The sequence below is a fragment of the Microcebus murinus genome, chromosome 14 (genome assembly GCF_040939455.1).
Source record: "Microcebus murinus isolate Inina chromosome 14, M.murinus_Inina_mat1.0, whole genome shotgun sequence".
NCBI lineage: Eukaryota > Metazoa > Chordata > Mammalia > Primates > Cheirogaleidae > Microcebus > Microcebus murinus.
The window spans coordinates 76,415,440-76,437,459 of record NC_134117.1 but is presented as its reverse complement, the minus strand read 5'-3'; the positions used below and the strand labels follow the sequence as shown (position 1 = coordinate 76,437,459).

Below are 22,020 nucleotides of genomic sequence, written 5' to 3'. Positions count from 1 at the left end.
AGAAAATGAGTTTATCCTTCATAAGTCTTAGCAATGCGAGAGGAGGTTTCCACTGATTCTACTGAATTCTGAAGATGCTTCTACAAGTCCTCTAAGGCAAGGTTTGGCAAACTGTGACCCTCCACTGTCTGATTTTGTAAGTAAAGTTTTATTGGAACACAGCCACACCCATTTATGTATGTGTTGTCTGTGACTTCTTTCATCCTACCTCCAGTGCCAGAGTTAATTGTGACAGAGACTGGATAGCCCACGGAGCCTACAATGTTTTCTATTTGCCCCATTACAGAAACAGTTTGCTGACCCTTATTCTAAGGCATCCATTTTCATCCTTGTCTTGTAGAGGCAGCAGAATGAACCCAGGTAATAGAAGTGCTGAGGATGGGAATATCAGTCTCTACAGTGTGCTGCTGCATAGAACTCTGCACTGATGGGAATGTTCTGTACCCAGTGCAGTAGTCGCTAGCCCCGTGGATTGCTCACCCCTGTTCCAGTCTTTGTTTCTCTGTGCAGTTTTGTCTTGCTTTTGAGTATTCAGTCTGTAATCATGGCACAATTTTGTAGGCCAGCCAGGTTCGCCTCACCAATCCTAAAGTCACTAATGTCTTCCTTGGGCATTCTTTGATCAGATCAGGAATTACTTATATGCAGAATCAAAGATTTTGTACAGCTCCCACAGGTCAGCTGTTTGCCCTACTCTGCTGTGAGTCACCCAGTGGCAGAAGAGGGTACTTACTAGTTACCTACTCCTTTTCCCTATTCATTTCGTGCATCTTCCTTCTGTTCCCTAGGTCAGGGTCTCCAATCTATTTATCATTAAGCATGCATAGAATGTAACATATTAATTGCTATGCAAGTGGTGTTTAACTCACGCTAGTTTTGAGCCTGGGGCTTTGTGAAGCATAAGAAGACTCAGTTCTCCAAAACAAATTCAGTAAGTATGTCATGAGTCACATAAAACTCAATTGGCGTGCAGTGTAAAAATTGATTTTAGCATCGCCTGAGTTGCATATAACTGACGCACAGAAAACAGTACAAAATAACAAATTTTTCATTAAATTAGAAAGGATCGTTTCATTTTTTTCTACTGTGGCAGTCAATGTGTTCAGAAGGAACCAGTGGCGAAAGAGGAATGAAAGTTCAGTGTTTCACCGTACACCCCAGGGTATGCACAGTAGTTTTTTGAACTGTGGAGATAAGTTAGTTGGTAGGATCAATCTCAGGAGAGAGGATGGGAGACAGACGTCAGGTGTTCAGTTTCATCTTAGACAGGTTCCTATGAGTCACAAATTGAGTGATGAGCATGAGTGAACCTGCAGTGGGGGAGATTACATTCATTGTCACTTGAGTAATCTACCTAGTTAAACAGGTTAACAGAATTGGAAAATCTATTAGGAACCACCTATGTGGGGAATGAAGAAGTGGGAGCCCACGGTTTACACCCCAGCTCAGCAGCTTGGAAGCTGCAGCAGGAACGAAGGGTGGCTGGGCTTACCGAACGCTGGCATTTGAGCCAGAATGCCCACTCTACCACTACAGTCCTCAGTAGGTGGACTGTTATCTACTTTCGTCCTTGTCTTCAACCAGGCATGGTAATGTCCCCATTTTTCAGACGAGGCAATTGAGGCCAGAAATGTTAGGGGATGGAGAAGCCCAGGAAAGGGAATTTGTTCAGCGCAGGCCAGCTCGGAACGACTGGACAGCGTCTGCCTGGGACCCCAAGAGGGCCTTCGGTGGGTGTCAGCGAAGGCGCCCCCCAGCCCTAGTCCACTGGGCGCCAACTCCGCCGTTCCCAGCAGGCTGTGCGGCTGGCCCTCAGCTGCCCGCTTGGGCCGGAGTCAGGTGGTCGCTGTTAGCAATAGAGAGTCAACATCCGGGCCTCTCGTAAGCGACAACAAGCTCCGGACGCCAAGGAGTCCCGATTCCGAGCAACCGCTGGCGTCCGGCGTCCAGACCCCGCCTGCGCCCCCGCTGATTGGAGGGAGATGTGAGCGCCGGCAAGCGATTGGAAGGGGCGTCACAAAGGGGCGGGCGCGCGGCGGCCGCGGAGCGTTGCCGGTCAGTGCCTGTCGCGGCGTCGCTCGTGGAGCGGGGCGTCCCGAAGTGGGCCTGCGGGCGGGCGAGCGAGCGGACGACACTGCGGGTGAGGGAGAGCGGAGAGCGGGCGGGATGGGCAGGGCGCGCGGGGCCGCGGGCCGCTGAGCCGGTCTCGCTGCCGCCGCCGACCTTCGCGGGCCGGAGAGGCGCGCAGGGCGGCCGCGTCGCCCCCGCCCGCCGCCGCCGTCTGTGGCCGGGCTTGGCGGGCCGCCTCGTCCAGCACGCGCGCCGGCGCTCGGCTCTCCGCGGGCGCGGCCTCGACTTCCCCGCGTACCGCCGCCCCTGACGGGTGCTGATCCCGAGTCCCGTTCTCACGCGGAGCCCGCCCGGTCCTCCGGGCTCGGGCGTCGGGGTGCCTCAGTGGGTCCCGGGGGGCGGGGCCGCGCAGGTGCGCGTCGAGGGCTTGCGTGGGCGGGGCCCCAGGCCCGCTCGCGGCCGGCTTCAGGGTGGGCCTTAGGCTGCGGAGGCATTGGGCGCGGGCGTGAGCTGCAGCTTGCATTTAAACTTCAGGGCTGTTTTCACGTCTCAGTAAATGTAGATCTGTGTCAGCATTTTTAATGGCTGCATCACATTCTGGGTACCCTTATCTTGGGGGGAAAGTTTAAAAGGTGACTGCTCTTGTGGCCAAGCTTCTTTAGAACAGAGGATGAAGCAAATTCTAAGATACTGACATCGTTTGATACTTATTTAGTGCTATTTTTGCCTTATGTATCTTTAAATTCCCTTTCATTTTTTGGTGAGTGTGCTTTTAGAACTTTTTCATAAGACGTGAGAAATGCTTTGGCAACTGATTTAGAAGTGCTTTTTGATGCCATTACTCTTGATAGCTAGGCATGTTTTTTGAATTATTTGTAAAAATTCTGGAAATACTTTTTTCCTCTGCCTTCTTTCTTTTCCTTTACCCTTCTCTTTTTTACCTGTTCTTGTATCATTTTGTATCCCATCTTTGAGTCTTCCTTGCCTCCACATTTTCCAGCATCACAGGGTCCCGTAACATGCTCAAGCGTGACCGCACACCTCCTTGAAGCTGTGTGTGGGCCCATCTGCTGGTACTAGTTTGCCCTGCCGGAGCTTCCATTTGCTCCGCTCCCATTTTCTAGTCCTCCAGTCTGGCTTAACCAGATTTCACGGCTTGCTCTTTCCTCTGCAACAGTGATTTCTACTGCTGAGATGTATAATTATTTTCTGGAGGCAAACATTTTCAGTTTTGGTTACCAGCTTTGGCTCTTTTTGGTTATTGGAAATTATTCCATTGAATGGACCCAGACTTATGATGAAAGTTCCAGCACAGTAATATACTGGATTTTTTTGTCTTCTAGCCTGTAGTCACTTTATCCATTCTCACTGTAGATGAAGGATTTCCTCCAGATCTATCTGCTGCCTTCTCCCCTCCCCCAGCTTGTTTATTATTTTTAGGATATCATTATGGAAGAGCACTGTGGTGAAGGAAATGCTCCTTATGTCCTCTGCTAAGTTCCTTGGGCAGGCACTGGTCACCTATGCCTTTATTTCTGTAATGTTCATTTCAGCATTCCTGACACCTGGCTCCTGTTGCTGGAGCGGCTATTAATACTGTGTAGGTAGGGAGTGCTGTTGGTTTTGGGGGAACAGATAGTGACAATTCTATAGTACACTTTTATTCAATATAGCATGATAAATATGTTTTTATGAATTCATGTTATCCAAAATTATATTATAAAAGCAGTTGTTTCAATGAGGAAAGGGGATTAGGGTTAGGGAGCTCCAAACAAAGTCATTTTTCCTACAGATATTGCACTGTTAAAGAAATAAGAATATGTAACAAAACCTAAGCACTATAGCTCTTTATTTAGCTTTTCTTTAAGAGTATTAGCCTTTTACCACTATCACTAGCAATATTACTAGTATGGCACTTGTATTACTATATTTATTACTCATTATTTTGATAAATAGTGTAACAACACTCAAAACAGCTGTGCTGCAAGCAGCAGCTTTTCTTCCTGTGCTACCATCTCTTCTAGGACCATTAGCAGTCTGCACAATGCAGTTCAGGTTCCCGAATTAATTAATTATATTTCCTATTAGTATTATGAAAACTCACATTATAGCAGAAATACCTGTATGTCCATGTATGCTATGAGTTGGATAAACTTTGGACTTCATTTGGAGTGAGTCAGAACTTGATTCCTGTGGGAACAAATATCTCCCTCCAAAAAAACTTTTGGAGCATAACCAAATATTTATTCATCTCTGAAACAGAGAAAATACCTTACCTATGTCACAGGTTTGTTCTAAGGATCAACTGAGAGTAAATATTTATTTATTCTGTCATTGAACAAACCTTTAATGAGAACCAATATGTGCAAAACACTGTGCTAGGTGATTGAGAGGTAAATCAGATAGGCTCTCTTCAGTTTAGTAGGGCAAGAAAGCTGTGTAAAAAAATGAAATTGATTGTTATGGGTGCAATATATGATTGTACAGTTAGCGGTGCAAAAGAGAATGAATATAAAAGGCTTTGTGGAATAGTTGATATTTGAGCTGAATATTGATAAATGATTAGTTGCTTGTCAGGTAGCCATGAATGAGGATAGTGATGAGTAGAACAGAGCAGGAGCAACAATATAAAAGGCTAGTGTATTCTGAAGGTGCAGATGCAGATGATTAGAGGATAAAAGTACCAGAGATGTTGTAGGATGTAGGGTAAGGTGTATAGATAAATTAAATGGGGCTGGAAGGTGAGATGCATGATCTTAGGAGCCTAAGGAGTGTGAATTTTATTCTGTAGAGAGTAAGAAGCCATTATAGGGCCTTGAACTAAGAAATAACATGATTGGTTCTACATTTTCAAAAGATAATTGTGCTCCACAGTATATGTCATTAGGAAAATGCAAATTAAATAATAATGAAATACCACTATATGACTGTTAGAATGGCCAAAATCCAGAACATTACCACCACCAAATGCTGATGAGAATGTAGAGCAACAGAAACTCTCATTTATTGCTTGTGGGAATGCAGAATGGGACAACCACTTTGGAAGATGTTTGGCAGCTTCTTATAAAATTAAAAATATTCTTACCATATGATCCAGCACATGTGCTCATTGGTATTTGCCCAAATGAGTTGAAAACTATGTCCACAGAAAAACCTGTATGCCGGTGTTTATAGCAGCTTTGTTCATAATTGCCAAAACTTGGAAGCCCTTGGAATATGCCTTTTAGTAGGTGAATGGAGAAATAAACTGTGGTACATCCGGACAATAGAATATTATTCAGCACCAAAAGAAATGAGCTATCAAGCCATGAACAGATATGGGGAAAACTTAAATACATTTTACTAAGTGAAAGAAGCCAATCTAAAAAGGCTGCATAGGGTATGTTTCCAACAATATGACATTCTGGAAAAGACAAAACTTATAGAGACAGTAAAAAGACTAGTGGTTGCCAGGGGTTGGGAGGAGAGAGGGATGAATAGGCAAAGCACAGAGGATTTTTAGCACAGTGTATCTATTTTGTGTTACACTATAATTGTGTATACGTGTCATTATACATTTGTCCAAACTCACCGAGAGTAAACCCTAGTGTAAACCATGGAAACTGAGAATGATATGTCACTGAAGGGTTCATCATTTGTACTGAATTTACCACTTTGGTGCAGCACGTGGTAGGAAGAGGCTGGGAGGGGAGCAGAGGTATGTGGGAACTTTCTGTACTTTCTGATCAATTTTGCTGTGAACCTAAAACTGCTCAAAAGATGAAGTCTATTCAGAAGGGGGAAAAATTCATGTTTTAGACTAACATATTAATTTCTCTCATTTAGTTCCTTAATTGGTGAGGTTTTGCTGCAATGCTTTCTAAAATTATTTTAGAACTTTGTGTGACTTCTCCCTTGCTTAAACAATAGAAAAAAAAAAAGAGTCAAATAATTGAGAGTAAAATAATTACTTAACAGTGTGATAATATGGTACCATGATCCAGTTTTCATAAGCTTTCTTTTCAAAATTGAAAAAAAGATAATGATTAGCATCATGGAGGACAGATTGGAAGAGTGAAAGGTGGGAATCCAGGATCATAACTAGGCCATGAAAATTGCTTATTTGAGAGTTAATGAAGCCCTTAAACTAAGTCCTAGTTAGTATATATGGAGAGGGTAACAAATTATAGAATTATTAAGAAGTTACTTAGATAGAATGAACAATATTTGATAACACAACAAAGTGATTATAATCAACAATAAATTATGGTATACTTTAAAATAACTTAAAGAGTGCATGGAATGTTCCTAAAACAAAGAAATGTTAAATGCCTGAGGTTATGAAGACCCGAATTATCCTGATTTGATTAATTCACATTTTATGCCTGTGTGAAAACATAACATGTACCTTATAAAGATATACAACTATTATGTACCCATAAAAATTAAAAAAACATAAGTTATATTGTCAGGATTGGTCACTTCTAGATGTCATGAGGATGAGAGGAAAATCCAAAATGATTCCTAGATTTCTAGCTTGAGTGACTGGATGAATGGTGGCACTCTACCAAGAGGACTATAGGATAAAAAGTAGGTTTGTGAGAAGGATGATTAGTTTTGGATATGTTGAATTTCAGGCGTGTGTGGAGTATCCAGATTTCAGATGCCTATAGAATATCGTGCTTATAGAGTGGAAATTATTAACCAGACAACAATCTTTAAAACTGCTCCTGTAAACACATTTCTATGAAAATTGTAGTGACTTCAGTGATAGCTCATATCCTTTGGTAGAAAAAAAAGTATGAACTTTATATATGATCCACATTTCCTTTTGATTGTTACACTTCCATAGTGTTCACTTTCTGTTCACCTAAGCTTACTTGCTGATGTCCTTCTCCCACTTTGAGACTTCACCCGTCCTGAAGTACATTCAAAAGTTTACCCAAATTTACTCTAGGGCAGGAGTCCCCAACCTATGGTGAGTTGTATAATTATTTCATTATATATTACAATGTAACAATAATAGAAATAAAGTACACAATAAATGTAATGTGCTTGAATTATCCCTAAACTATCCCCCCCCCCCCCCCCCCCGTTTATGGAAAAATTGTCTTCCATGAAAAAAATGTCTGGTCCCAAAACAGTGAGTCTAGGGAACACTTATCTCTTATGAATGTAGACACTGAAATCCTCAAGAAATACTACCAAACTAAATGCAGCAACATATATAAATGATTATACACCATGTATAAATGTGATTTATCCCAGGAATTCAAGATTGATTTGGCATACAAAAATACCTTGTATTATTAAGAGAGGAAGCAAAAACCACATGATCATTTCAGTAGACACTGAAAAAAAAGCATTTGACAAAATTCACACTCCTTTATGATTAAAAAAAAAATCTAACACCTAAATAATGTAGAAATAGAAAGGAAGTTCCTGTGAAAACAACCCCATAGCTAACATCATACCTAATTCCTAAAGACTTGATGCTTTCCTCTTATAATCAGAAATAAGACAAGGATGTCCAGTCTCACCACTTTTATTCAACCTTGTGCTGGTTTTAAGTAGGGCAATTAGGCAAGAGAAGGAAATAAAGGCATATGTATTGGAAAAGAAGAAGTAAAACTATTTATAGATGACATGATCTTGTATGTAACGTTTTATGTACAAAATCCTAAGGAATCCACTAAAAAACTATTAGAGCTAAATACACATTTCAGCACAGTTGCAGTGTATAAGACCAACACACTATTAAAATAAAGTTTATTCCTATGCACTAGCAATGAACAATCTGAAAAAATTTAAGACTATAATTCCATTTACAGTAGCATCAAAAAGAATAAAATACTTAGGAATAAATTTAACAAAAGAGTACAAAATGTATACTTTAAAAACTTTAAAACAGGCCGGGCGTGGTGGCTCACACCTGTAATCCTAGCACTCTGGGAGGCCGAGGCAGGTGGATTGCTTGAGGTCAGGAGTTCGAAACCAGCCTGAGCAAGAGAGAGACCCCATCTCTACTATAAATAGAAATTAATTGGCCAACTAATATATATAGAAAAAAATTAGCCGGGCATGGCGGCACATGCCTGTAGTCCCAGCTACTCAGGAGGCTGAAGCAGCAGGATTGCTTGAGCCCAGGAGTTTGAGGTTGCTGTGAGCTAGGCTGACGCCATGGCACTCACTCTAGCTAGCCTGGGCAACAAAGTGAGACTGTGCCTCAAAAAATAAATAAATAAATAAATAAACTAAAAATAAAAACTGTAAAACATTGAAAGAAATGAAAGAGATATAAACTTAAAGATGACATATTTATGGACTGGAAGGTCGCAATGCTCTGTAAATTGGTCTGTAGACTCAACACAATCCCTATCAAAATTCTACCTGGCATTTTTGCTATATGGGCAAGCTGATGCTAAAATTCATATGGAGATTCAAGGGACTCAGAATAGTGAACAATCTGGAAAGAGATGGACAGATGGGAGGACTCACACTTCCTGATTTCAAAGCTTACTACAAAGCTACAGTAATTAAGACAGTGTGGGCCGGGCGCGGTGGCTCACGCCTGTAATCCTAGCACTCTGGGAGGCCGAGGCTGGCAGATTGCTCAAGGTCAGGAGTTCAAAACCACCCTGAGCAAGAGCGAGACCCCGTCTCTACTATAAATAGAAACAAATTAATTGGCCAACTAATATATATAGAAAAAATCAGCTGGGCATGGTGGTGCATGCCTGTAGTTCCAGCTACTCGGGAAGCAGAGGCAGGAGGATTGCTTGAGCCCAGGAGTTTGAGGTTGCTGTGAGCTAGGCTGACGCCATGGCACTCACTCTAGCCTGGGCAACAAAGCGAGACTCTGTCTCAAAAAAAAAAAAAAAAAGTGTGGTACTGGCATAAGGATAGACATGCAGGTCAGTGGAATAGAATTAAGAGTCCAGAAATAAACCCTCACATTTACAGTCAGTTGATTTTCAACAAGAGTTCTAAGACAATTCAGCAGGGAAAGAATGGTCTTTCCAACAAATGATAACTAGAAGAACTGTTCATCCACATGCAAAAGAATCAAGCTGGACCTCTGCCTCATACCATACACAAAAATAAATTCAAAATGGACAATAGACCTAAATATAAGAACTAAAACTATACAAGTTGTAGAAAAATATATGGGTAAATCTTTTTCTTTTCTTTTTTTCGAGACAGAGTCTTCCTCTGTTGCCCCAGCTAGAGTTCAGTGGTGTCATCATAGCTCACTGCAACCTCAAACTCCTGGACTGAAGAGATTCTCCTGCCTCAGCCTCCTGAGTAGCTGGGACTATAGGCACGTGCCACGACGCCTGGCTAAGTTTTCTATTTTTGGTATGGGGTCTCTCACTCTTGTTCAGGCTGGTCTTGAACTCCTGAACTCAAGCAATTCTTCTACCTTGACCTCCCAGAGTGCTAGGTTTACAGGCGTGAGCCACCACACCCGGCCGAGTAAATCTTTATTACCTTGGGTTAGGCCAGACTTTTTATATATGACAAAAAAAAAGAAAAAATAGCCAAATTAGACTTTATCAAAATTGAAAACTTAACGTTTCGAAAGATAACATCAATAAAGTTAAAAGAGAGCCCACAAAATGGGAGATAATATTTGCTAATCATATTATTTGATAAGGGGTTTGTATTCTAGAATATGTATTTAAACTCTTACAACTCAAATCCAATTAAAAAATTGACAAAAGTTCTTAATAGACATTTCTCCAAAGAAGATAGACAATGGCCCATAGTCACATAAAAAGATACTCATCATCATTAGTCATTTGAGAAATGCAAATCACAACCATAATGAGATACTACTTTATACCCACCAGGATGGTTTTAATCAAAAAGACAAAAAAAAGTATTGGCAAAGATTTAGAGAAATTGGCACCCTCATTAATTGTTGGTAGAACAACTGTAAAATGGTTCAGAACACTTTGGAAAATAGTTTGGTAGTTCCACAAATTGTTAAACATAGAGCTGTGCCATATAACCCAGCAAATCTGAAGATATATATCAAAGAGAAGGAAAAACACGAAAAAACTAGTAGTTAGTTGAATGTTCATCATAACATTGCTCATAATAGCCCCAAATTGAAAACAACTCAAATGTTCGTCAACTAAGGACCAGATAAACAACATCAGATATAGCCATATAAGGGATGAAATACTGCTACATCCTAGAACATGGATATATTTTGAAAACATGGTAAATGATAGAAGGCAGTCAAAACTCAAATCAAAAACACAATACCTTTTACAATAGCCTCAAAGAAAATTAAATGTCATATAAGGGATGAAATACTGCTACATCCTAGAACATGGATATATTTGAAAACATGGTAAATGATAGAAGGCAGTCAAAACTCAAATCAAAAACACAATACCTTTTACAATAGCCTCAAAGAAAATTAAATGTCTAGGAATATATTTAATGAAAGATGTGAGAGACATGTATAGGGAGAACTACGAAACACTAAGAAAGGAAATTGTAAAAGATGTAAACAGATGGAAAAATCTACCTTGCTCATGGGTTGGTAGGATCAATATCATTAAAATGTCCATACTACCTCCAGTGATCTACAGAATTAATGCAATCTCTATCAAAGTACCATCATCATTCTTTGCAGATCTAGAAAAAATAATTTTATACTTTCTGTGTAACCAGAGAAGACCTCATATAGGCAAAGCACTCTTAAGTAAAAAGGACAAACTGGAAGGTATCAGTCTACCAGACTTCAAGCTGTACTATAAGGCTATAATAAGTAAAACACATGGTACTGGCACAAGAACAGAGACATAGACCTTTGGAACAGGACTGAGAATCCAGAGATGAAACCATCCTCATATGGTAATCTAACATTTGACAAAGCAGACAAATATACATTGGGGAAAAGAATCTCTTTTCAATAAATAGTGCTGGGAAAACTGGATAACCACATGCAGAAGAATGAAACTGGATCCTCACCTCTCACCTCTTAAAAAAATCAATTCAAGATGGATAACAGACTTAAACTTAAGGCATGAAACCTTAAGAATTCTAGAAGAAGATGTTAGGAAGACCCTTTCGGACGTCAGCCTCGGCAAAGAATTTTTGGAGAAGACCCCAAAAGCAATCACCACAGCAACAAAAATAAATAAATGGGACCTGATCAAATGAAAAAGCTTCTGCACAGCCAAGGAAACCATCAGTAGAGTGAATAGACAGTCTACAGAATGGGAGAAAATATTTGCTTTCTACACATCGGATAACAGGCTGATAACAAGACTCTATCTAGAACTTAAAAAAATCAACAAGAAAAAATCAACCCCATCAATAAATGGGCAAAGGAAATGAACAGAAACTTTTCAAAAGAAGACAGAATAATGGCCAGCAAAGATACAAAAAAGTGCTCAACATCTTTAATCATCAGAGAAATGCAAATCAAAACCACAATGAGATATCACCTAACCCCAGTGAAATTGGCCTCTATCAAAAAATCCCAAAGCTAAGTAAGTAAAACAATCTGGTATTGGCACAAAAATAGGAATATTTACCAGTGGAACAGATCTGAGAATCCTGATATAAAACCATCCTCATATAGCCATCTAATCTTTGACAAAGCAGACAAAAACACGCTGGGGAAAAGAATCCCTCTTCAATAAATGGTGCTGGGAAAACTGGGTAGCCACTTGTAGAAGGCTAAAGCAGGACCCTCACCTCTCACAAAAATCAACTCACGCTGGATAACAGACTTAAACCTAAGGTATGAAAGTATTAGAATTCTAGAGGAAAATGTTGGAAACACTCTCCTAGACATTGGCCTAGGCAAAGAGTTTATGAAGAAGTCTCCAAAGGCAATCACAGCAGCAACAAAAATAAATAAATGGGACATGATCAAACTAAAAAGCTTCTGCACAGCCAAAGAAACAGTCATGAAAGTAAACAAACAACCTACAGAATGGGAGAAAATTTTTGCATTCTGCGCATCCGATAAGGGGCTGATAACTAGAATATACTAGGAACTCATGAAAATCAGCAAGAAAAAATCAAATAACCCTATTAAAAAGTGGGCAAAGGACTTGAACAGAAACTTTTCTAAAGAAGACAGAAGAATGGCCAACAAACATTCGAAAAAATGCTCAACATCTTTAATCATCAGGGAAATGCAAATCAAAACCACAATGAGATATCACTTAACTTCAGTGAGAATGGCCTTTATCAAAAAATCTCCAAATAACAAATGCTGGCGTGGATGCAGAGAGAGAGGAACACTCCTACACTGCTGGTGGCACTGCACACTAGTTCGACCTCTGTGGAAAGCAATATGGAGATACCTTAAAGCGATGAAAATGAGTCTACCATTTGATCCAGCAATCCCATTGCTGGGCATCTACCCAAAATATCCAATGACACTCTACAAAAAAGACACCTGCACCTGAATGTTTATAGCAGCACAATTCATAATTGCAAGGCTGTGGAAACAGCCCAAGTGGCCATCAATCCAAGAATGGATTAATAAAATGTGGTATATGTATACCATGGAGTACTATTCAGCTCTAAGAAACAACGGTGATATAGCACATCTTATATTTTCCTGGTTAGAGGTGGAACCTATACTACTAAGTGAAGTATCCCAAGAATGGAAAAACAAGCACCACATATACTCACCAGCAAACTGGTATTAACTGAGCAGTACCTAAGTGGACACATAGGTACTACAGTAATAGGGTATTGGGCAGGGGGGAGGGGGGCGGGTATATACTTACATAATGAGTGAGATGTGTACCATCTGGGGGATGGTCATGCTGGAAACTCAGACTTGTGGGGGGAGGGGGAAAGGGCATTTATTGAAACCTTAAAATCTGTACCCCCATAATATGCCAAAATAAAATAAAAAATCCCAGAACAACAAATGCTGGCAAGGATGTGGAGAGACAGGAACACTTTTACACTGCTGGTGGGACTGCAAATTAGTACAACCTCTGGAAAAGAATTTGGAGTTACCTCAAAGAGCTAAAAATAGAAATACCATTTGATCCATCAATAGCACTATTAGGCATCTACCCTAAAGAGCAAAAGACATTCTGTAATAAAGATATCTGCATCCCTATGTTTATGGCAGCACAATTCACTATTGCAAAGATGTGGAAACAACCCAAGTGCCTTTCAATTCATGAGTGGATTATTAAAATTTGGTATATGAATACAATGGAATATTACTCAATTCTAAGAAATGACAGTGATCTAGCACCTCTTATATTTTCCTAGATTGAGCTTGAGCCCATTATCCGAAGTGAGGTATCACAAGATCGGAAGAATAAGCTCCACTTGTACTCACCATCAAATTGGTACTGACTTACTAACCCTATGATGCTCACATGGTAGTAGTATTCTCCAGGGATTAGGTGGTTGGGGGGAGTAAACTCACAACTAAAGGATGCAGTGAGCATTGTAGAGGGGAAGGGCATGCCTCTAACCCTCACTTGGGTGAGGCAAAGACATAAAATGTAACCAAAATGTTTGTACCCTCATAATACTCTGAAATAAAAAACAAAAGATAGAAGGCAGTCAAAAAAGACCATATATTGTATGAGTCTATATATGTGAAATGTACAGAATAGGCAAATTATAGAGACAGAAAGTAGATTAATGGTTGCTTAAGCTGAGAGGGAGAATGGGAGAATTTGGAAGTGATGGCTACAGGGTAAGAGGTTCCTTTTTGGGGTGATGAAAATGTTCTAAAGTGGTTGTGGTGATGGTTGTACAACTCTGTAAATATGCTAAAAACCAATGAATTTCAGACTTTAAATGAGTGATTTTTATGGCATGTAAATTATATCTCAGTAAAGCTATTTAGAAAAAGGTTTACCTACCTCTCTAGGAAGATAAGTATCTTCTGTCCCAGTTTAAATTTAAGGTGCCCCCTGTACAAAATTTTCACTAATTTATATCAGTTTATCAATTTGATTATTCCTGTGCTTCTACTTCTACACTTGTTAATTTATTTTACTACTTCTAGTTGTTGTGTTTGCCTCCTACACTCATTAGTTATCATATGTTTGTCAATAGAGATTGTCTAATATCTATTACCAATGTTAACCTCATTTTAATATTAGAAAAGTAGATATCCTCTGGAAACCCAAATGCTCATTGATTATTTAGTGAGTACTATTTTTAAGGGACCTATTAAGATGGTCACTATTCCTTTTATCCACTATTATTCAGATGTACGATGGCTGTAAAGTTATGCTTTATATGGTTTAGAAGACAATTTACATGTTTTGTAAAAAGATATACATAAATTTCTTAAAGTTTTGCTAAAATATAGTGATGAATTTATTGGTTTAAATAGTAACAAAAATCTGTTAAATCTGTTGAGTATATACTATTTATAATTATGCTGAGCTCTAGTAAGAGACACTAAAAATATAAAAGTATATACCTATTTTTAATCATACATTATAGATGGGAGAGTAATTTCAGGGATGAATGTGAATAATTCAGGATTAGACATAATTAAAAGCACTAATTTGAATTCTGGGTCTATCTGGAAGATTGAAATGGACCAGAGTTACTCAGAAAATCTTTATGGAAGAATGAGACTTTCAAATAGGCTTGTTAAAAACAAATGATTCTTGTTTTTTAGGTACAAAACTCAAAAGATGAACAACGATATATATTACCAATGTTCAAAGCTGATTTGGCTAGAACTGGAATACAGTTGCCTACAATATATTCTAGAGGAATTAGAAAAGTCAAAGTAATGGATAACAGAAAAGAGCCTCCATTCTTCAATGAAGATAATGTGGGACCATTTTACTACAAACTTCCTTTCTGTGATACCATGGAGCTCTTCATTGAAACATTAACTGGAACATGTTTTGAGCTGAGAGTTTCTCCCTTTGAAGCTGTTATTTCTGTGAAAGCAAAAATTCAAAGATTGGAAGGTACTAGTTTCTCTTTATTTTTAGGATATGAGGATTAAATTTGACCAAGAATGTATAATAATTTTTAAGGTTTTTTAATGGAGAAAATTCAAACATATATGGCACTAGAAAGAATAGGATAATGAATCCCCATGTACCCTTCACTCAACTTCAACTGTTTATCAGCTATCTACTGTCTTGTTCCCATTTCTGTGTTCTCCCTGCCTTGTTACCCTTCTACTAGGTACTTTTGAAGCAAATTCCTGGCATCATGCTAATGTTGTGAAATAATATTTTATAATAGTTTTGAGCAGGTTATAACGTTCAAATTCTGCCTTAATTATCTTACAGTTACTTGTAATGGGAAATAGTAATTGTATTCCTCCTTTTTTAAATTGGGACTTGAGATTTTAGTATGTGTTCCCTTTTAGTGAGCTTGATTACCTTTTTACATTGCTTTGCAAATCCTTTTTTTTTAATGTGGAGATTTCTGAGAAGAGTTTTTGGTTTACATTTACGTATATTCAAAGTTCCTTTAGTATAGCAGGGATACTGAATAACATGTAATGTCTCTTTTATGGTTTGTGTATCTTAAAATTATTCTTTCTCTTTGTCCTTTGCATATTTCTGAAATAAATGATATTTACCATTTATAGTTGTTAATATCCACTTTTGACTAGAAAATTAAATTGTTCCAGATAACACTAAATGGATCTTTGCTTATGGAGCCAGCTGGAACCTGCTTGTAATATAAAGATGATAACTAGGATTGATCTCCAGCCAGTTTAAGTTCAGAATTATAGAAGGATGAGGAGGGTCAGAATTTTGTGAGGCCAAGGATCCTGGTGTCTGAGTTTATGAATATTTGCTGTTTCCCTAGGCCTGGGCAGGTTCTATTGAAGTTAATGGCTGGCTGAGTCCAGTGACCACATCACATCCAGTAATGATTTTGTCCCTCAAATCATTTGGTGAGATCTGGAGTCAGAATAGTTTATTTTGACTTTATTCTGTGTTTTTGTCTATATGCTGGTGTGATGATATATTTTTGAGCAGTAAGATAAAACTCTCTTGTCTGCATTTTTTCCCTCTTTCATGCATTTTAAATAATCTGTATGCAGGAAAAGCACTTTAGAGAGCATCCTGTTTCAATGATTTAATGTCAGAAGAGTAAACTTGGGTTTAGAGAAGATTAAGGACTCTTCCAAGGGAGATATGTAGTTACTGTCAGAGTCAGAACCAGAGCCAAGTTTTCCCTGTCCTCTGGAGGAGATATTGTTGGGGTAAAAGCAGTGGCTTTGTGGTTATTAGACAGTTGAATCCTATTTTAAACATTTATACAAACTCAGTTTTGCAGTTTTATTGGGAAATTAAATAAGGTAATATGTAAAATGTCTACTGTCTTAGTCTGCTGGACTAATAAAATACCATAGACTGGGTGGCTTAAACAACAGAAATTTATTTTCTCATGGTCTGGAGGCTAGCTGTCCAATATCAGGGTACCAGCATGGTTTGGTTCTGGCGAGGGCCCTCTTCCTGGCTTGCAGGCTTATCACTGCATTCTTACTGTGTCTTCACATGGCAGAGAGAGACCATGAACCAGTCCTCTCGTGTCTCTTCTTATAAGGATGGTAATCCCAATATGAGGACCCCACTGTCATGACCCTGTCTAAACCTGATTACCTCCTAAAGGCTTCATTCATCTCCAAACACCATCATACCATATGAATTTTGGGGGAAGACACAATTCAGTTCATAGTACCTACTGCAAGTGGTCAATAGATCTTAATTCCCTCCTGCTGTTGCCATTCCCCATTCTCAGAACCCTCACTTCTTTCCCTCCTGTTCCCCATATTTTATCTTAGTTTCTTATAGCCCATGGGCTGTGACAGTCAATCTGTTCTTCATGAAGCTTCAAGAGGGCAGCCTCATGAAAAGTAAGTTTCAATCCTTTTCTGCATGATCTTTATACTTCCATTCTGGATGACATCTGGGGCCAAAATGGTGGCTAAGACTTTCCAAGTTAGAGGGATATGGAATAGGGAGGGCAAAGGCGATGCTGCTTGGGTTAATCCTACAGGGAAAATGGTTGTTCTGCCAGATTGCTTTTCCTTTGCGGCAGTTTTTGGTGAGTTCACAACGAGAGCCTAGTGGGAGATAGAAGGGAGGATGGAAGGGATTGTAGAGAAAGGGTTGAAGGAGTGTGCTGGATTAGGAATAATGAGGCTGTGGCATCAGGAAGAGAGGGACAGTGCCTACAAGGGGACTTTGGGCTTTGGAGGGACATGAGTGCTAAAGTCACACTGCTTGGTTTCAGATTACTAGCTGAGCAAAGTACTTAACCTCTCTTTATTTTAGTTGTCCCAGCCTAAAATGGGAATAATAATAATAGTACCCATCTCAAAGGGTTGTTCTCAGGATTAAATGAGCTAATAAAGGTAAAATGCTTGGCAGACTGCCTGTGTTCTTTATCAGGAGAAAATGAGAAAGTGGAGGTGGTGGAACATGTACCCAAGAATATAAGTACAATACACTTAGGAAGAGACTTAGCTCTCTGGATTTCCAGAGAAATTGGTTGTCTTTCAAGATAATTGGTTGTCTACCACTTACTGAATTAGTTTATTGTTTTCTTACTCATTTTATACCTGTCATATATCTCATTTTTATTTATGCACAACTCTCTTTTGATCACCTGATCTGTTTATCTATCTTTCTGTATGTCAGCATTACATTATTTTATAAGTCTTGATAGCTGATGGTATTTGTTTAATGTGTTATTCATAATTATCTTGGTGGCTCACATTGTCAATTATTTTGTAGAACTTTGCCTGTAAAATTATCTGACCCTGATAGATTCTGGTTATGTGGAAAGGCGAGGAACATATTTTTAACATTTTGAGTCAATAGTAAGCATATATTTTTTATAGGAAATTGTCTCTTTGCCTGTATTTTCTCATTTGTCACTATGAAGTTTTCAAGGTAGTTTCTTTTATTTTAAAATTTCTGCTTTGTCTGTAGTTATGGTGCTTTTTCCTTCTTGATTTGTGCCTTCTCTCTTTCTCAGTTAGTCTTACCAGAGGTTTTTCTATTTTATTGATCTTTTCAAAGATAGCTTTCATCACTGTTGTACGCTATTTTAAAATTTTATCAATATCTGCTTTTGGCCTTTTACTACTTTGTGCATAGTCTGTATCTTTTCTTACTCTTAATTTATTTTCAGCCTTTTAATTTCTTTTTTTCTGCTTGCTTTAGGCTTAAAGCAAGTACCCCCATACCCCTTCTTTCTCTGTTTTCTTAGGTGATAACTTATTAATAAATTATTGATATTATATCTTCTTTTCTAATATGTGTATTTAATGCTATAAATTTCTCTCTAAACATTGCTTTTTCTGCATTCTACAAATTTTGATAATTTATGTTTTCATTTTCATTTAGGTAATACATTTTTCAATTTCTCAAGACCTTTTCTTTGACCCAGATATTTTGGTATTTTCCAGCTATTTTTTGTTGCTGATTTCTAGTTTCATTCTATTGTGATCTGAAAACATTCTTTGTATGATTTCTATTCTTTTAAATTTGTTGAGGTGTTTTTTATGGCCCAGAGTATGATCTGATTTTGGTGAATGTTCAGTTTGAGCTTGAAAAGAATGTGTATTCTGCTGTTGCTGGATGAATTAGTCTGTAGTATCCCTTATCCAAAATTCTTGGGACCAAAACTATTCCAGATTTAGATTTTGTTTTTGGATTTTAGAATATTTGTGTTATACTTACCTTGGGTCAGCATCCCGAATCTGAGAATCTGAAATCTGAAGTGCTCCAATGAGCATTTCCTTTGAGCATCATGTTGGCACTCAATAAGTTTCATATTTTAGAGCATTTCAGGTTTTGGATTTTTAGCTTTGGGCTGCTTAACCCATATATCCAGTTGATTGATGGTATTGTTGAGTTCAACCGTGTCCCGACTGATTTTCTGCCTGCTAAAATCTGTCCATTTCTGATGCAAAGATCTTGAAGTCTCCAACTATAATAATGGATTCATCTGTTTCTCCTTGCAGCCTTATCAGTTTTGCTTCACATAGTTTAATGCCCTTTTGTTAGACACACATTAAGGATTATTATGTCTTGGAGAATTGCTGCCTTTGTAATTATGTAATGCCTCTGTTTATCCCTGATAAGTTTCTTTGCTCTGAGGTGTGCTCTATCTGTAATTAATAAAGCTACGCCTGTTTTCTTTTGTTTAGTGTTACCCTGGTATATCTTTCTCCATCCTTTCGGTCTATATGTTTCTTTCTTTCTTTCTATCTATCTATCTATCTATCTATCTATCTATCTATCTATCTATCTATCTATCTATCTATTTATTTATTTATACTGTTCTTTCTTTATTTTTTCTTCCTTTTATTTCATCATATTATGGGAGTACAAATATTGTTAGGGTTACAAATATTGTCCCTGCCCCCCTCCCTCCCCTCGATGTGCCAGAGATTCAAGCATGTCCAATCCCCCAGTGGTACGCACCGCACTCATTATGTAAGTACACACCCTTCTCCTCCTCCCCCTCCCACCTGCCCACCACCCGATGAAAAGATTTTTTTTCTTTTTTGTTTGTTTGTTTGTTTTTTGACATTTTGGTTACATTGTATATCTTTGCCTCTCCCTAAGAAGGGTTAGAGTTATGCCCTTCCCCTCCAAAATGCTCACCACATCCCTAAGATTGGACATCCCCCCTCCCCCGAATCCCTGGTGATCATTACCACCATAGTTTTAATCAGTCAGTACCAATTTGATGGCGAGTAGATGTGGGGCCCATTTTTCATGTCTTGTGTCGCCTCACTTTGGATAACGGGCTGAAGCTTAATCCAGGATAGCATAAACGGTGCTAGCTCACTGTCATTTCTTAGAATTGAGTAATATTCCATTGTGAGCATATATCACATTTTAATTATCCACTCATGAATTGACGGGTACTTGGGTTGTTTCCATGACCACGCAATAGTGAATTGTGCTGCCATAAACATTCGGGTGCAGATGACTTTATAATAGAATGTCTTATGCTCTTTTGGGTAGATGCCCAACAATGCTATTGCTGGGTCGAATGGCATTTCTATTTCTAGCTGTTTGAGGTATCTCCAAATTCTTTTCCACAAAGGTTGCCCTAATTTGCAGTCCCACCAGCAGTGTAAGAGTGTTCCTGTCTCTCTGCATCCTTGCCAGCATTTGTTGTTTTGGGATTTCTTGATATAGGCCATTCTTACTGGGGTTAGGTGGTATCTCATTGTGGTTTTGATTTGCATTTCTCTGATGATTAGAGATGTTGAGCATTTTTTTATATGTTTGCAGGTTATTATTCTGTCTTCTTTGGAGAAGTTTCTGTTCATTTTTGTTGCCCATTTCTTGATGGGATTGTTTGATTTTTTTTCTTGTTAATTCTTTTAAGTTCTAGATAGATTCTCGTTAGTAGACCTTTATCAGAGGTGTAGAGAGCAAATATTTTTTCCTACTCTGTGGGTTGTCTATTTGCTCTACTGATGGTTTCCTTGGCAGTGCAGAAGCTTTTTAATTTGATCAGATCCCATTTGTTTATTTTTGATGCTGCAGTGATTGCCTTGGGGGTCTTCCTCAAAAATTCTTTACCTAGATCAATGTCTCATAGGGTTTTCCCAACATTTTTTTCTAGGATTCTTAAGATTTCATGCCTTAAGTTTAAGTCTGTTATCCATCTTTAGTGAATTTTTGTGAGAGGTAAGAGGTAGGGATCCTGATTCGCTCTTCTGCATGTAGCTAACCAGTTTTCCCAGCACCATGTGTAGAAGAGAGATTCTTTTCCCCATTGTATATTTTTGTCAGCTTTATCAAAGATTAGATTCTCAGATCTATTCCAGATATCCATGCTTCTGTTCTTGTGCCAGTACCAGGCTGATTTAACTATTATTGCTTTCAAGTACAGCTTGAAGTCAGGAAGACTGATGCCTCCCAGTTTGTTTTTTCTTTGTATTTAAAGTGGGTATCTTGTAGACAGCATATAGTTACATCTTGTTTTTGATCCACTCTGACAATGTCTGTCTTTTAATAGATATATTTAGACCATTGCCATTTAAAATGATTATTAATATTGCTAGATCAATATCTACCAAATTTGTCACTTTTTTCTATTTGTTGCCATTGTTCTTGGTTCCTATTTTTGTCTTCCACTCTTCCTTTTTTTTTTTTTTTTTTTTGAGACAGAGTCTCGCTTTGTTGCCCAGGCTAGAGTGAGTGCCGTGGCGTCAGCCTAGCTCACAGCAACCTCAAACTCCTGGGCTCGAGTGATCCTTCTGCCTCAGCCTCCCGGGTAGCTGGGACTACAGGCATGCGCCACCATGCCCGGCTAATTTTTTATATATATATCAGTTGGCCAATTAATTTCTTTCTATTTATAGTAGAGACGGGGTCTCACTCTTGCTCAGGCTGGTTTTGAACTCCTGACCTTGAGCAATCCGCCCGCCTCGGCCTCCCAAGAGCTAGGATTACAGGCGTGAGCCACAGTGCCCGGCCCCACTCTTCCTTTTGTGCTTTTAATTATTTTATATGATTTTATCTTCTCACTTTTCTTAGCTTATACTTCTTTTTTCCCCATTTTTTAGTGGTTGCCCTAGTGTTTGCAATATACATTTACAGCTAATTCAAGTCCACTTGCAAAAAATAGTATACTACTGCCTCATGGTAGTGCAGGTACTTCATAGTAATAAAATAATTATTGTCCCTTGTATCATTGTTGTCATTCATTTCACTTACACTAAGCTTATATTATCATAGATACAATGTTGCTATTATTATTTTGAACAAACTGTTATCTGTTAGATCAAGTAAGAGTAAGAAAAATGAAACTGTTTGTTTTACCTTCACCAATTCCTTTTCTATTGCTCTTCCTTTCTTTATGTAAATCTGAGTTTCTGACCTGTATCATTTTCCTTTTCTATGAAAAATGTCTTTTAACACATTCCTTATAATGGGAGTGTACTGGCAACAAGCTCTCTCAGTTTTTGTTTGAGAAAGTCTTTATTTT

The 22,020-nt window shown here is 38.6% G+C and overlaps 1 protein-coding gene across 2 annotated transcripts in view; it reads left to right on the top strand.

The window, feature by feature from the left end:
• The first annotated feature begins 2,015 nt into the window (after nucleotides 1–2,015).
• Nucleotides 2,016–22,020, top strand: part of LOC142875589 (AN1-type zinc finger protein 4-like) — a 98,846-nt gene continuing 78,841 nt past the window's right edge. The window contains exons 1-2 of one of the 2 annotated variants that reach the window (XM_076010298.1): nucleotides 2,016–2,140; nucleotides 14,699–14,999. In XM_076010298.1, coding sequence (XP_075866413.1) covers nucleotides 14,738–14,999 — 262 coding nt within the window. In that variant the 5' untranslated portion in view covers nucleotides 2,016–2,140; nucleotides 14,699–14,737. Of the gene's footprint in view, nucleotides 2,141–14,698; nucleotides 15,000–22,020 lie in introns of those variants that run through there. The other variant, XM_076010299.1, reaches the window with a different exon arrangement.